The sequence below is a fragment of the Neltuma alba genome, unplaced genomic scaffold, assembly GCF_004799145.2.
Source record: "Neltuma alba isolate B1F8T4 unplaced genomic scaffold, ASM479914v2 tig00000874_pilon, whole genome shotgun sequence".
Lineage (NCBI taxonomy): Eukaryota > Viridiplantae > Streptophyta > Magnoliopsida > Fabales > Fabaceae > Neltuma > Neltuma alba.
The window spans coordinates 225,731-242,368 of NW_021632234.1; the positions used below are offsets into that span (position 1 = coordinate 225,731).

The 16,638-nt window shown below is 35.2% G+C and overlaps 2 protein-coding genes across 9 annotated transcripts; one reads left to right on the forward strand and one right to left on the reverse strand.

Moving 5' to 3' along the window:
* The first annotated feature begins 1,717 nt into the window (after positions 1-1,717).
* Positions 1,718-16,442, forward strand: LOC114747323 (mediator of RNA polymerase II transcription subunit 19a-like). Of its 8 annotated transcripts, none has more exons than XR_003740371.1 (8): positions 1,719-1,826; positions 3,114-3,184; positions 4,268-4,557; positions 4,642-4,869; positions 5,200-5,259; positions 5,403-5,552; positions 14,470-15,899; positions 16,115-16,442. XR_003740371.1 is itself a non-coding variant. In XM_028935647.1 (6 exons), exons 2-6 carry the CDS (start codon positions 3,154-3,156, stop codon positions 5,451-5,453), a joined length of 660 nt encoding a protein of 219 aa, XP_028791480.1. In that variant the 5' UTR covers positions 1,719-1,826; positions 3,114-3,153; the 3' UTR covers positions 5,454-5,840. The 8 variants fall into 8 exon arrangements, 1 of the variants encoding a protein (XP_028791480.1); XR_003740373.1 differs by having other exon boundaries at positions 15,861-15,899; XR_003740379.1 differs by lacking the exon at positions 14,470-15,899.
* Positions 9,940-11,835, reverse strand: LOC114747408 (uncharacterized). Its single transcript, XM_028935737.1, has one exon. It carries the CDS (start codon positions 11,833-11,835, stop codon positions 9,940-9,942), a length of 1,896 nt encoding a protein of 631 aa, XP_028791570.1.
* Positions 16,443-16,638: the final 196 nt, after the last annotated feature.

Below are 16,638 nucleotides of genomic sequence, written 5' to 3' on the forward strand. Positions count from 1 at the left end.
AACATAAAAAATGTACCAAAAAAATAAGATAAGGGTGCTAGATGTAAAAAAAAAAAAAAGATTAAGGTGTTAGATTTATCATAAACATTATCATGGTGCCATATGCACTTAAGAAAAAAGATCGGGGGTGTTGGACAAACCTTTATCCCATAAGTTCTTATCAAATATTGATAAATCTTTATCCAAAAATTATTAAAATAATTTATAAGTCTTAATCCAAAATTTGAAAGTCCTTTGGAGGATTGGTAAATGTTAAAATTTGATTCCTAAATAATAATATATAAATTGTTAAATATTAAAGTGTTGCTATTTTAATGATATATTATTACAAAAATATAATATTTTTAATTACTTAATAGTGTTGTTGCTGGCAATGAAACCTCTTAGCATTTATTTATAATTTTAGGGACTTAAGCATGTTAATTTTTTCATAAGGTTCTTCATTTATATATTTCTGATACTTTTTTTAATAATTTTTTTGATCAATTAATAGTCAAAATAATAGTCATGGAGGACGACATTACTCCAATTTTAATACTACCTTCTATTCATAAGGGTGTGTTTGGGTGACACCCCAAACCATGGTTTGGGGAATAAATCACCCAAACACCCCCCAAAAACCAAAACCATAGTTTTGGAAAAAGCAAAAAATTTTTGCTTTTGGAGAAAAAAGGGAAAGTGTGAGAGTCTATATGATATGTATCTGTTATTTTTTTATAAAACATATTTAATCTTATATTTATAAATATATATACATATTAATTATTTATTAATTATATTATCTTATGTATTATTAATTATGTTGGTAAAAAATATATTATTAACAATTTTATTCCTTCAAATTAAAATATATCATAAAATCTATTTTTCTGTAATTATCATATTAACTTATGTCTTTTTTTTAGTAATTTGTATATATAAAAAGTGCTTCTGATAACAACTATCCAAACACTTTCACTTCTCAGAATCACTTTTTTACAAAATCTATTCTTCACAGAATCTATTCTCCTCAGAATCTATTCTCCAGAATCACTTTTCCAAACCACGGTTTGGTTTCATCCAAACACACCCTTAATATATCTAAATATAAGACTCCTAATTCACTTTATTTTTTATATTTATTTATTTATTCTGAGGTAGTCCTTGTAATAATTATATTTCTAATCAATATACTTGATTAACAATGATATTTTATAGAAAAACAACTATTTATTATAAATGATTAATTTAAATAATTTTTTTAATTTATTTAAATTAGTTAATTAACTTTTATATTAAGAACTGGTGCACACTTTAGATTTTGTTTTAGCATGCCCATTAACAATTTATACATTTTTTTCTAAAGTAGTCCTTCTAACAATGATAGTTCTAGTCAATACACTTGATTAGCAAGGATATTTTAGGAAAGACAACACCTATTTAGAACAAATAACTAACTCAACTTACTTCTTTAATCTTTTTAAATTAGTTAACTGGCTCTTATAATTAGGACCTGAGGTGGAGAGCACCATTGTTTTTAATGAAACGCATTATAAAAGTGTGTATGGCATAAAAGTGATTTTAAGAAATTCAAAATAAGTACCCGTAAGAAAAAAATCATTATGAGTATATAATTCATGGTGCTGCTTCAGGGGGAAAAGAAAGAGAGGGAAAAATGATTTATTGATTATTGAATTACTGATTGCTGATTCCAGTCGATCGACTCGGCATTTGTTGAATGTATTTTATTCTCCTCTCTGACTTCGGACCCTAGCCACCGCCAGCAGCTGGTCGCCCCCATTCTTCGCCGCGTCACTTTTATTCTCCTCCTCTTCAAACTTCTTCTGGTAAGGTTTTTTTTTTTTTGTCGCTTTCGCTACCCATTTTGGATTCTTTTCCGCGTGGCTTCTTTGTTATTCTTGTTCTTTGCTATTCTTCAGCCATATGTTGAGTCGGGTGAAATCAATTTCGGATTTTGATTCATTATTTTTTTCTAGCTGTCTGACAATGAAACTTAATTTTAGCTTTTATTTTGGGGACCAGCAAAACTTAGTTTTAGTCAGCTTAATCGTCTGTTCTCGTTCTGGGAAGTCTGGGCTCTCCCAGTGTGTGTTTTCTGAATTTTAGGCCATCGGCTCTCACTGTGTGTTTAAGTGGATGGAATATTGTAATCTAAGTTGGGATCCTTTATCAGTTTAGCGCAAATTTCTTTTTTCTTTTTGGCAATCTTGAGGGCCTTTATTCTTCAAGTAGGTAATTTGTTCTCCACTCCTTTCCACAGACCTGATTTGTGTATTCAACAATTTAATAACTAATAAATGTCATTTTAAACAAGCACGCCAGAGGTAAAATAAAGATGTTCATTATAAGCTACCTATAAAATTGCAAAACAAATTAATTGTTTGTCTTAAATTTCTTTTCGTATCACTAATATTCTCTAAAAGATCTTCAATGTGTATATGAATGGGTGAAAATCAATTGAATGGAAGGGGTGTACCAGGGAGATAGAATTGCTGAATAATTCCTGACTTCATTCAATATTGCAGTGCAGTCACTGTGTCAGAGGATTACTCCTTTTATAGAGGAATTAAGAGAAAATACAACGGCTATTAACTAACTAAACTAACTAACCCTAACAGCTAATTAATGACTAACCTCTAATGTCTAATATACCCTTGCATGGGTAATACGCATTATGAATACATAACATAGATGCTTATGCTTTGAGTAATATCTGATGTACTATTCGGAAAATTCTCTCATTCCCGACCCCCCCGTGGGGACTATCTGTCAGAATTTGCATGTATTTGTATGTATATTATATTCAACAGACTGACACCAAAAGAGTAAAAGATAGGTCCATAACAGACTAGCTACCAATTAGAGCATTGTTTTTAAAGAAGAATATTCACTGTCCTAATGTCAGTTGCAAAACTGACTATTAATCTCAGATGAAGGAATCAAGTAGTTTTCAAGACTAGAATTTACTTTCAAATCCACAGATTTACTTTCTTCTTTTTTTCCTTCTGCTTCATAACATCTGTTTGTGTTAATATTTAAACATCCTGAAACTGATTATTATCATTATTTTTGCAATCCAAAATTAATGGACCAAGAACAATATTTTATGACAGAGTGCAGTTGATAATGGTACATATCATGAAAGGATGACACATGGATCCAGAAGGCAAGAAGTTTGGAGGAGGTAATCATTTGTCATACTGTGCTTTGCTTCGTGTGTGTACTTTAATGCATCTTGTTTTGATTCTTATTGTCTGAATTTATATGTATGATGATGCTTTGGCTGTCCTGAATTGTTTTTTCTTCTTTTCAATATTCTTTTAGTTGATTTATTTTGAACAGGATCTTTTTATTGTAAATAAGTTTTTTGAGGGATAATAGGCTGTTCGTGTGATCTATTAGAGATCCTTACGTCCCTTCACTTGAAGTTGATCCAGCCGTAAGTGGTTTATGAGGACATTGGGGATATCTTGGCTATAATGAGTATGATAGGCTTTTAGTTTTCTTGAAGCCTTTGATAGAGTACCATATAATATAGCATTGTGGGTGAAATTAGTGTAGCATAATTTTGAGGAGTTGTTAATTTATTTTCTGTTACAAATAATAAAGATGTTATTTATAAATATCTCAATTAGGATTTGTTTATTATTGAGTCAATGCTGGTTAGGATCTAGTCAGTTATTTTCTAATTTACTTATTATTTAATATCTGTTTTTATATCATAAATAAAGTAGAAGCTTGTAGAGGTACATCATAATCCTTTTACTTTCAGCATAAAATTTCATATTAATGTGTGTAGGTTATGCATGTGATGCTCTTCTTATCAAGTTTACTGCGTAATTGACAGTATGAGTGGACTGAAGCATTTTTGTGTGACGCATGTTTATAATAAATGAAATTCCTCAATTTTTTTGGGTCATGAAATACATTTTATCATTATTGTTCTGTATTTTTTCTCATGTTTTGTATTCTTCTTTTGAATATTTTGTTTGAAGACTCTAGGAAATTGTAAATATAGAACGCCATAAGAATCTGTTTTGGGAATTTCAGCCAAAGCTAAATCCTATCTTAGTCTAATGAGTCCTCTCCATTTTGCTTAAAATCCATTGTTTCATTTTAATTGTGTTGGCTTTTCCAATTTGAATTGGACCCTTCTAATATTCTTGATCTGACTTCTTTTAACAATTTATGGGTGAAATCACCTACAGCTTTTTCTTTGGTTAACGTATTTCTCATTGAATTCGTACAATGTTATTTCAACAATTAGGACCGAGGGAATTGACAGGGGCTGCAGATCTTGTAAATCATTTCAAATTACTACCCCACTATGACTTTTTCTGCAAAAGGTCACTTCCTGAGTCAATTTTGGACTCACATTATCTTTACAATGTCGTGGGAGACACAGAAATTAGAAGAGGAGATAATTTGCAGTTGGATCAGCTTATTCAAAATTCATCCTTTTCTAGAGATACAAGTGCTTGTATACGGCCTTTTGACTTAGATGTTCTAAAGGAAGCCTTTCAACTAAGGGAAACAGGTTCCATTGATTTGCCTCCGGTAAGAAACTTTGAACTTCATTTTGCCATTACATGATTGTTCTATATACCTCATAGACTATTGTTCTTGTCATCTTATTCATAGGCCGAGAAGGGGGTTCCCACCACTGTTGGAAAATCAAAAATTGAGTCTAAAGACAAGGAGAAGAAGCATAAAAAGCACAAGGACAGGGACAAAGAGAAGGACAAGGAGCATAAGAAGCACAAGCATCGTCATAAAGACCGAAGCAAAGATAAAGACAAGGAAAAAAAGAAGGATAAGAGTGATCATCATGATTCCAGTGCTGATCATGGCAAGAAGCACCATGAAAAGGTTGAGGAATTTTTCTCTGCTGATACTTTTTTCTCTTTCAGAATTCTGAAGTATTAGATCTTGATGCTGTCATTTCACATTATGATTAAATGAATTAGTTTCTTCATTGAATATCTTATGAAATTTGTGCGTTTTGGTTATCTATGAATTTTAAGTTTTATTGATATCGTCAACCCTTAGTTGCTTGTGAATAAAGATCTAATTTAGGACGTGGGTTTGGTTTGATGTCATCATTTGAAGAGGAAATAAGAGGATTTGTTTTATTGTGTTTCAAAATTATGGGAAAACATTGTTCTGTACAATTGTTTTTTTCCGTCCGTATGATTACAGAAAAGGAAGCATGATGGAGATGAAGATATTATTGATGTACACAAACACAAAAAAAGTAAGGTAATGAAGTGAAAACCTTTGTAGCATTTCCTTCTGTTTATTTGGTGCTTTTCCTTCTTTGTACATCAATACTATTTTCTTGTGGCTTCTCCTTGTTTCTTTATTGAATTTTTCTTTTCATTTTTTTAAAAATTTTATTGCAGCACAAGAGCTCGAAAATCAGCGAATTGGGGGCAATAAAGGTAGCCGGCTAGAATGGTCACATGCTGTAGTTCACTTCTTTTCCTCATACGGTTATTGTCTTCTCTAAAGTCTGGAGGCGTCTTTGGCTAGAAATTATCAAATTTCTTGAGGTACTTATTATATTTGCCACAATCTCAATTTTTCTTTATGCTGTTTATGTGCTTTAGTGGCTTTCAGAGTTGCCTTTTGTTTTAGGAATGGTGGCAGTTGATTATTCATCTTCAATTCTCTTTTCCTTTGGGTTTCAAAGCATTAACTTTGTTTATTATGTACGCCATTTGTTTTGAGAAAGAAATTGCTTATCTTTTCAGCTATTCATTGAATTCCTGATTGTAGTTGTATAATTATCATGGTTGTGTAGTGGACAAAATTTGTGAACCTAGCAGCAAGATTTACCATTTTTTGGTACTTTGAAACAATGGAAAGTGGAGAATGGATTTGCAATCATGAATCATCATTTACGGAAAATTTCAGCATAAATTTAACTTTCCCTGTCGTGATTCTAAGACATGATTTATTGACTCATTCTTCCCATTGAGTACGAGTGAGAAAAAAATGGTATGCATCTTAGAATCGGGTGGTCTGGTTGTTTTGCATAGAGCTTGTACTGTTAGGCATTTCAGCATCTTAGGGCAGAAGAGGGAAAAAATAATATAGAGTACTCTTTTGTTTGATTTTGATAGAGTTCAGCTGGTATAAATCGGAATATAGGTTGAAAAATAAAAGCTTAGACTCCTTGACAGATAATTACAGCAAAAAGGAGGGAGAGAATAGGAGCTTCGGGTTGACTTTTGTTATCCCAAAAGCAACTTTAAAAGCTTCAAAGCCAATTTGAGCCCAAAAATTATGGGCTTATTTAGATTAATGACTGTAAAACTGGCTTTTTCCCAATTGTATTTTGCAAACTTAAGTTGGGATAGAAGTCAATTAGTGTAATGCAATTTATGTTTGAATGCACTTTTAAAAAGTGTTAGTTTGACAAAAATGGAATTTTTTTTTTTTTGGGATGATGTAATTGAAAAGCAAGTTTAGATGTAAAATAATTGAGAAGCATGAGTTTTATAATATGTATCATGTGGATAATTTGATAACTTTAAGAGGATATTAAAATTATAAAGATAAGAGAGTTAATGTATTATTGGAAAAAAATGTTAATACTGAAATATTAATAGATATATTTAATGGATGCAAATGTATACAAGTCACAAATCATAATAATGTGAAATTAACCAAATGATATTATATAATTAATTAGATATCGTGCTATTTGGTCTCTAATTATGTTGCAAACATAATTTATCTGTCTTAAAGATGATTTAGCTAAATTTGTTAAGGATGCTTCACCTACTTGACAATTATTCTCTGGCTCAATTTTACTTTCATCGTCAACTTATATGAATTACACCTCAGTTCCAGAATTTTTTTTTAATAAAATCATGTATAGTCATTGTTGCACAAATTTTTTATGTATTTGTGCTTGACACTTGAATTATGCATATATCATAAGATTAGAAACCTATTTTTTCAAATTCTAAAGATTTGTCTATAGTGCACCTTGAATGATAATAATTAAAATCTTGCTATCATTTGCCAATTAGTTGATAGTGTTTGTGGTACGTTCTTGAATTTTAGGAGGATAGAAAAGGAGAAAGAGGGAAAAGAGTGACAGAGAGAGAGAGAAGAGAGAAACAAGAACAGGGGAGTTTGGTGGATAATCCTGGAATTCACTCAAAGTCAGTACATCTCGGTTTGATCCTAGAATCATCCTTTTATAGAAGGAAACTAACTAACTAACTAACGTAGTCTCGGAAAATGATAATCTAACGGCTATATTAAAATGTCCTAACTACCCTTACTTATATAACACGAATTATAATTACATAACAATGCCCTCCCCTTCAAAAGATCCTTGCCCTCAAGGATCTGGAATTACAAAATTAGGAAATTGCTGTTGAAACTGAAAAAGAGGCATCCATGAAGCTTCTTCATCAGGTTTCCCCTTCCACTGGACTAGAACCTCAGTGATTATGCGCTGCTTCCTTCTGCCCATTCTTTTGTTTAAGATCTGCTCAGGTTCCTGAACGATAGGTAACTCAGGAAAATCAACTGGTGGATGTCGGGGTCTAACAGTGGGGTCAGGACACAATTTAAGCATGGAAATGTGAAAAACAGAATGGATTCTGGTTTCAGGAGGAAGATCCAGTCTGTACGCAACCTTCCCGATTCTCTCTAGGATTTTGTAAGGCCCAAAATACCTAGGAGCCAGCTTTTGAGAACTTCTTGAGGCTGCAGAAATTTGCCTATAAGGCTGTAATTTTAGGAAAACCCATTGTCCTACAGTAAATTCTCTGTCAATCCTGTGAGAGTCAGCTTTTTGTTTCATTATATTTGCAGCCCGGTGTAAATGATGTTTGAGGATAGCTAACATCTCTTCTCTTGCTGAAAAACTTCTGTCTACAGCTTCTAGTACCGAATTATGAGGTAGGTAAGGGGAATGAACAGGAGGCTTTTGTCCATACAGTAATTCGTAGGGAGAGGCCTTTGTAGATGAGTGAAAATTGGTGTTGTACCACCATTCTGCTTGAGATAACCATCTGCACCACTCTTTAGGTTTTTCCCAAGACATACATCTTAAATAAGTCTCCAAACACCGGTTAAGGACTTCGGATTGGCCATCCGTTTGGGGATGGTATGAAGAAGATAATTTCTGATCTACTCCCATCACTTTTAAAAACTCCTTCCAAAAATTACTCACAAATAAGGGGTCCCGATCACTAATGATCTCTGCTGGAGCTCCATGTAGTTTAAACACATGATCCATGAATAATTGGGCCAAGCTAGATGCAGAATATGGATGAGAAAGGGGAATAAAATGAGCATATTTACTCATTCTATCAATAATGACCCATATAGCATCCTTCCCATGAGATTTAGGAAGACCATCAATAAAATCCATTGCAATGCTTTCCCAAATCCTACTAGGAATAGGTAATGGCTGTAGTAATCCAGGAGAAGCAGTGGTCTCATATTTGCACCGTGCACATGTGTCACAGTGTTTAACAAAATCTGCAATATCATGGATCATCTTCTTCCACCAAAAAAGGCTTTTAACACGCTGGTAGGTAGCTTGAATACCAGAATGCCCTCCTTGGGGACTAGTGTGCAGCCATTCCAGAATCTGTTGTCTTAGAGCCTGATCAGCCCCTATAAACAGCTTGCCTTTCCTCCTTAATAAGTCACCATCCCAAGAAAAATGGCTCCACTGACCGTCTTGCTCCTCAACCCGCTGTTTAATGGCTGAAACAGCATCATCCTGAGTCCAACTAGCTTTGATTTTATTCAGAAGTTCAGGGGAAGATGTATCAAATGCCATCTGCAGTAGTTGCTGCCGTGGTACCCTAGAAAGAGCATCTGCTGCTGAGTTATCATTCCCCTTTTTGTAGAGAATTTCATAATCAAACCCAGCAAGTTTAGCTACCCAAAATCGTTGAAAAGGAGTGTTGAGTTGCTGTCCTAGTAAGTATTTAAGACTCTGCTGGTCAGTCTTAATAATAAATTTCCTTCTTTCTAAGTATTGATGCCATTGTAAGACAGCCATAACCACTGCCATTAGTTCCTTTTCATAAACCGAGAGCTTTTGATGCTGTGGAGACAGACCCTTGCTGAAAAATGCAATAGGTTGCCCCTGTTGCATAAGCACTGCCCCAATGCCTAATCCACATGCGTCTGCCTCCACCACGAATTGTTTAGAAAAATCAGGCAAAGTAAGCACTGGAGCGGAAGTGAGAGCATCTTGAAGCTGTTGGAAAGCTCCACTAGCAGCTGGTGACCACTGAAACCCATTCTTCTTCAACAAATTAGTGAGAGGTCTAGCAATAGAGCCGTAATTTTTTATAAAACGTCTGTAATAGCCTGCCAAGCCAAGGAATCCACGCAATTGCTTGACATTTGTGGGTTCAGGCCAATCCTTGACTGCTTGAATCTTTTTTGGATCTGTGGAGACTTTCCCATTGCCAATAATATGTCCTAAATACTCCACAGAAGTAGCTGCAAAGGTACATTTCTCCTTCTTCACATAATAGGTGTTGTCTCTTAGTATTTGCAGCACCACCTTGACATGAGATTGGTGTTCTGCAAAAGTAGCACTATAAATCAATATGTCATCAAAAAAGACTAGTACAAATTTACGAAGGTAAGGTCTGAAAATAGCATTCATAGCTCCCTGAAATGTGGCTGGAGCATTGGTTAAGCCAAAGGGCATAACCAGCCACTCATAATGCCCAGAATGAGTTTTGAAAGCTGTCTTGTAAACGTCATTGGGCTCCATTCTGATTTGATGGTAGCCTGCTCTTAGGTCTAGCTTGGTGAACCAGCGAGCTGCACTAAGCTCATCAAGTAGGTCCTCTACAAGTGGAATCGGGTACTGGTTTTTGACAGTCTTTTTGTTCAAGGCTCGGTAGTCAATGCACATACGCCACGAGCCATCCTTTTTCTTTACTAGGACAATTGGTGTTGAGAAAGGAGAAGAACTCTCTTGCAAAACCCCTGATGGAGTAGTTCTGTAATCAGCTTCTCTATGACATCCTTTTGCGCAGCTGGATATCTATATGGCTTAATGCTGATAGGATCTGTGCCCTCCTGTAATATAATAGGGTGGTTATGACCCTCTCTAAGGGGTGGAAGCTCCCTTGGCTCTCTGAATATGTCCTGAAAACCATCTAACGTTTTTTGAATTAGAGCAGTGGCATTTTCATCAATACTAGAAACTGAAAAACACTCCAACTCCCTGTTATTAGCCTGAACTAGATGCACCAGAAATTTTTGGCTGTGCTGTAGAAAATTCAATTCAGCCTTCTGAGATTGGATGATCTGCCACGTATTGGGAGGATTCGCTTGCAATTTGCATATCTGGTCATTTTTCCAGAAATACATGACCATCCTTTCGTAGTCCCAAAAGGCATTTTTGATGCTTTTTAGCCATTTCACGCCCAGCACCATATCATAGGTATGTAAGTCCAATATCCTAAAGTCAAAGGTGAAGTCCAATCCTTGCATCTTCCACTTGAAGTCCCTCCAGAGTCCGTGAACCTTCAACATCTTGCCTCCTGCAACCTGTACATGTGAATTATGTACATAATCAGTTTTCCAACCCAATTTTTGAGCTATAGTTAGATCAAGGAAGTCGTGTGTACTCCCATTGTCTATTAAAATCTGTATAGGACGTCTCCCAACGTAGCCTTGTAGTCTCATTGAATCTGCATCATCAACCCCACTGATAGCATGCAATGAGATGGTAGGAGTGACCTCGTCATCTTTTGCTACTAGCTCTAGGTCGGGGTCATTTTCCACTTCTGCTTCTTCATATTCAATAAAGTGCAGAAGCATCCTCCTTCGCTGGGGACATTTGTGATCCTTGGAGAATTTATCATGGCAATAAAAACAAAGGTTTTTCTGTCGGTGCTCAGCCTCTTCTTCCGCGGTCGATGCTTTGGACACCCTGGGAGAATTCTTGATGGCAAAAGATTGGGGTTTAGTCGTGGCCGAATTGAAATTTCCCTTCGGATGGGGCCCACTGTTTGCATGTCCCTCCTTACTCCAAGAGGACGTGTTACGTGACGCTGGTGCCACCCAATTCACAGGTGTTGCGATCTTGGGTCCCTTATCCCACGGCTTCTTCTCACCGAGGCGTTCATTCGTGAGTTCTTGCATTCTTGCAAGACTCTTGGCTTCTCGCATGGACTTGGGCTTGAACATTCGGACTGGGCCAGCGATTTCTTCTTTAATCAAGTTTAAGTAGGCGTCGACTAATTGAGTTTCGTTGAACCCCACCTTAGCCGAGACTAAATCGAATTCCTCATTGAAATCGGCGAGAGTTCCCTTGTGACGCAGTCGCAGAAGATCGCCAATTGGAGACTCGTAAGCCGGTCCAAAACAATCTTTGAGAAGCGCGACATACTCCTCCCATGACGGTGGGTTTCCTGCCCATTGTTTTTCGCACGCTATATGCCACTGAAAAGCGCGATCATCAAGATGTAGGCTGGCGATTTTAACCTTCGCGTCGGCTGCCGTTTCATCCAGTTCGAAAAATCGTTCGCACTTTAGAATCCAAGCCACTACGTCTGTCCTTGAAAACCTTGGGAACTCCATCTTGGTAAACTGGGTTGCGCGCGATCGTCCATTGTTGTTCCCATTTGGTCTGCCGGTAAGCCGAGGCTGTTCTGGGTTCTGGAGAACAGTGGTGACCTCTTCTAAATTTCGCGCCATTGCCTGAAGTTGCGTTGTCATGTGGAAGACCGATTCTTGCAGTGTCGTTACCGTAGTCAATTGCTGTTCAACTGCTTGAAGTCGTTCGTCCATAACCTTGTTGCTGGATTTCGATCGTGTCTCCGGCATACAGAATCAGAGGTTGGCAGGGATAGGCCGAGAACCTGTGGCTCTGATGCCACTTGGTACGTTCTTGAATTTTAGGAGGATAGAAAAGGAGAAAGAGGGAAAAGAGTGACAGAGAGAGAGAGAAGAGAGAAACAAGAACAGGGGAGTTTGGTGGATAATCCTGGAATTCACTCAAAGTCAGTACATCTCGGTTTGATCCTGGAATCATCCTTTTATAGAAGGAAACTAACTAACTAACTAACGTAGTCTCGGAAAATGATAATCTAACGGCTATATTAAAATGTCCTAACTACCCTTACTTATATAACACGAATTATAATTACATAACAGTTTGTATCCTTACGAACATAGATATTGGTGGCTAGCATTGGCCAAATAATATTTTACTAATAAATATTCGAATTATTGTAACAATTAATGTGAAACAATGCAAATATAAAATAAATTGAAGTTGAAGGAAGCCTGAGGTTGATGGGGAAAACTCATGAATAGAGTTGGGATAGCATTGTCAAATAAATGAGTGTCATTTTCATGTGCAGTTCCTTCCCAGCCAGTTAATATGGAAGTAATGTACATACTCAATCACATAAAGCCACAACATTCTGTTTTGCATATGTTTTTTCACCGATAAACTTTGGCTGCACAAGATAAACTTTGGCTGCACAAAAAGACTAGAAGCACATGATATGTGAGTGCCATCAATTGTTTCTATTGCATCTTTGAAATATGGTCAATATAATAAATATCTCTTATTTTTGCATGGTATTCATGAAACGTAGGATTATGTGGCTTAATATATTTTTTTTAGATAGTGTAAGTGTCTAATGTGATGTGAAATTGCTTATTTATAGTTTTTCTCAAATGTTGAAATCTTTCTTGTATCATTCTATTACCTATTCCATGTTTAACCATGTTCAATGACATTGCACCATTTCTTCAACTCTCTTGTACTTAGAGTTCTGTAACCATGTTCAACCATTTTAGAGCATAACTAGTTGAAAATATGTTTGTTCATTTGAAACATTTCATGACAGTATAATGGATGCGCTTGTAAAATTTATTGACATGTGACTACCTGTTTGTTCACTAGTTCTACGTGGCTCTTTGTGCGCACAAGGTGCAAATAAGGCATCACATGTAGGAGGTGTGCTTACTGTGTTAATATGTGATACTTTATGTGTGCCGAAGAAATTTTATTAGGGCATCTATGATGTTGTCATAAAATATTTTAGATGGAAAAACAAATATTCAATTAGTTATATTTCAAACTGACTGAACATGGGTTATAAGGTTTTAAGCACATGGGAGCTGAAAAAATGGTTTCAATGTTGTTAGACATGGAATAGATAATAGAATGATACAAGAAAGAGTTCAACATTAAGGAAAAACTGTAAGTAGGTAATTTCATGCTATGCTAGGTGCTTACCTTTATCTAAGGAAAACATCAAGCTACGTGATCCTGTGTTTTTTGATGTCATGCAAAAATAAGAAATGATTCACAATATTGGCCATTTTTTTGGGATCAATAGGAGCAACTGGTGGCACTCACATATGATATGATGTGTGGTTAGTCTTTCTGTGTAGCCAAAATTTATTGAAATAAATGGATATGCGACATAGAACATCATGACTGTCTGTGATTAGGGTAGGTGCTTTACTTTCATGTTAGCGGGATAAGAAGGTACTGCACATGATGCTCGTGTGCTTGATATTACTATCTTGATTTCATCTATGAATTTTTTCCATTCACCTAAAGTTTATTTCTTCTGGCTTCAGTTCATTTTATATTTGCATTAATTTCACACTTGTTGTCAAATACTTTCATTGTTTATTAGCAAAATATTATTTGGTTAATGCTATCTATCCAACACCTATTGAGAACAAATGTGAGTGCTATCACCTTTCAGACTTGAGGTGAGAATTGAGATTTGCACTATAAAAATGACGTTTGGGGTTTGGAAGAAGTTTGCAATCTCACAGCTTGTGCTGAGGTTCACATAATCTGTGCAACAATGGCAGTCAATAATTTAACGGGAGAAATCTTGAAATTGATGTGGAAGTTATAGAAGTTGGAAATGAATATATAGTTGAACAAGAGAATAATTAAGTTGGTGAGGTATCCTTGTCAAATTGAACTATATCATTTTCAAGACAAATGAATCGTATTCATGACGTTATTAGAGATCAACTTACTGAGCATATGAAATCCAACTAGTTATCGAATATTGTTTAGAAAAACTTGACATTCTTTTGTTTTGTAATATATATATATATACACATACATTTTTATCTATGAAATATATCAAGTTAGCATTTACAAATGTTTCTCTAAATAATACATTAGTTTAATTTCTATCTTAAAGTTATAACCAACACACGTAAATATATTTTATAAAACTGATGTTCTTTTTAGTCATTTCACATCCAAACATACATTTTGATTATAACATCCAAGCAAGTTTGATTTGTCAAATTGACTCTTAAGAAAAGCTTATCCAAAATTGCACCAATTGACTTTTGCCTTGCCTTCATTTTGCAAAATGAAGTTGGGCTAGTAGTCAATTTTGTAAACGTAAATCCAAACAAGTCCCAAATTACTGAAGCAGTTGCTAAGAATTGGCTGTTTGTCTGCAGCAAAGAAGGAAAGAAAATTACAGCAGGAAGGAAAGAAATAGATTACATAAAAGATGGAAATAGAGAAGAGTAATAGGAAATGATCATGATCTGTCATAACCAGTGGAGGGGCTGTTTCACCTTGTTAAAAGGAGAAGCACATCACTATGAGTCATTAATGGCATGATTTCTAACATGGGTAGCTGTTATGGCTTCTTGTTCATCAACAGTTTTGGGCAGGGATGAGGACAGAGCCAGGCTGGTTTTTCAGTTCTCGTCCCTGATCCCATTCTTTCTTCTTACGTGTTTGGCAAGTAAAAAGCATATTGTAACGGGCCTTTTCTTAATATGTATACATTGCTGGATCCAGTAATATCAGTTTATTGGGATTACAATTTGGTTCCAGTAGGACAGTCGTTATAACAACAAATTAGTTGCTCTAGGAATATTGTGATATTAGTGTTTCAAATTAACGCGCCTGTTTTTAATATTGCATTGCCATGGTGATATAAGATACTTGGAGACATATTCTTTAGAGGTTTTGAAGCAGTATGGTTAAGAAAAGCGATGGCTGAATTGCAAGAGGAGTTCTGTATGGTATTTGACGAGAGTATGCGTATTAATTGCAAATTATTAACAAGTTAAAATAAGATCTGAGGGGCTTGCTACTAAGGGAGGCCTTTGTCCCTGAGAGTTAGCATATCAATGTTTCTGTGGCTATGAACTTGAAAATTCTTGGCTTTAGCTCTTTTTCCTTCTCATACAAGTTACAGTGTTCTGGGGAAAATGCTTTGCTTCGTTTCTGGGGCTATGAGCTTTAAAAACATGCTTTTACCTTGTCAAACCTGGTCGAGCAAATTCAAGGGATTGTATTATGAACGTCCAAACCTTTTAAAACCTTTTAAAGCCAAGTGGCAGGAGTTGCTTTTGTTGTAGCAATCTTCTTACTTATGAGACATATAACACTGATTTTTCTTTATCAAAATCCCTTAAGGGGTGCCTTTTACCTCTGCAAAAACCCCATAAATAATCGACTTTTCAACATAGAATGTTTTCATTCATTCCCTAAAATCTTGTGGTATACGCAAATGAATCAAGCTTGGTGAGAAATCCTCAACATGGGTTTGGTTCTTTTGGGAAGCATTAGGTGTAGTAAAATGGTAGTTATAAAATTGCCATCTTGATATCCTCACCTTTTATTCTGTTCACGAGTGGTATAAATTTCTTTACTGTGTCTGGCATTTAATCTATGCCCCATTGTTACTGTCAGTTTTTGATTGCTAGCAATGATTGACTTTGTTCATAGTTTAGTTCATCATAAGAACTTTTGGATCTTGATGGTCGTAGTATGCATGATATTTCCAATTTTATATACAGAATTGGTACTGAATTGACCAAATATTATCCTGAAGGTGAATTTAGCTGTTGATTGACGAAAAGTTGGATGCAAGGTAAAATTTGCTGAAATTGAACTATTTTTGTAGATTGATTATTTGATATAATTTCACTAATTTTTGCAAAACTGTAGCCTTCGTCTTCCTTGTAGTTCCCAGTTTTGACCTTGGATATCTCTGTATAATAATCTTGATCTCCACTGTAGATTTTCTGCTTTTGAAGTAGCGATAGAAATATCATGCAAAGATTTTCTTCCCTCTAATGTTTTCAGGGGGGTGGGTACTGCGGATGATTTCTCATTCAAAAATTATGGAATTTTAGGAGCATGTTTAGTTTGTCAATGAAAAGGGAAATTAAAAAAGAAAGAAAAAGAAAAAAGAAGGCAACAGTTCTGCTCTGTCTATTATATTCTGTTATTCTTGTAATTATTACTTATCTGGTCCTAAATGTGAGATTCGTTACACTACAAAATAGGTTTTACATTTAGGACAAGAGGAGTATTATTTATTAATTTTTAGTTTTTAAAGCATAACACCCGTCCAGCATATTATATGGAGTTTACAAAATGAGTTATATTGTTCTTGTCTTGTCTCATGAAATGTTATTGTCAGTATTTTGGAGGATTGTTTTGCTGACATTTACAGGGACTAGTCATGGAATAATTGGTATAAACTATAAAGATGGATTTAACAATTTTATGTATGGAGGATTTGCAAATCCGTTGTTCTAAAACTTTCCAAAGTCTGCTTCACGGAAATGAAGTTGAGAGAGATAAATTGATTGGAATGTATAATT

Coding starts and splice junctions, on each gene's coding strand:
- LOC114747323 (XM_028935647.1), top strand. CDS start 3,154: ATGGATCCAGAAGGCAAGAAGTTTGGAGGAG. Junction 4,558..4,641: donor GTTCCATTGATTTGCCTCCG/GTAAGAAACTTT, acceptor TCTTATTCATAG/GCCGAGAAGGGGGTTCCCAC. Junction 5,260..5,402: donor ACAAACACAAAAAAAGTAAG/GTAATGAAGTGA, acceptor ATTTTATTGCAG/CACAAGAGCTCGAAAATCAG.
- LOC114747408 (XM_028935737.1), bottom strand. CDS start 11,835: ATGCCGGAGACACGATCGAAATCCAGCAACAAGGTTATGGACGAACGA.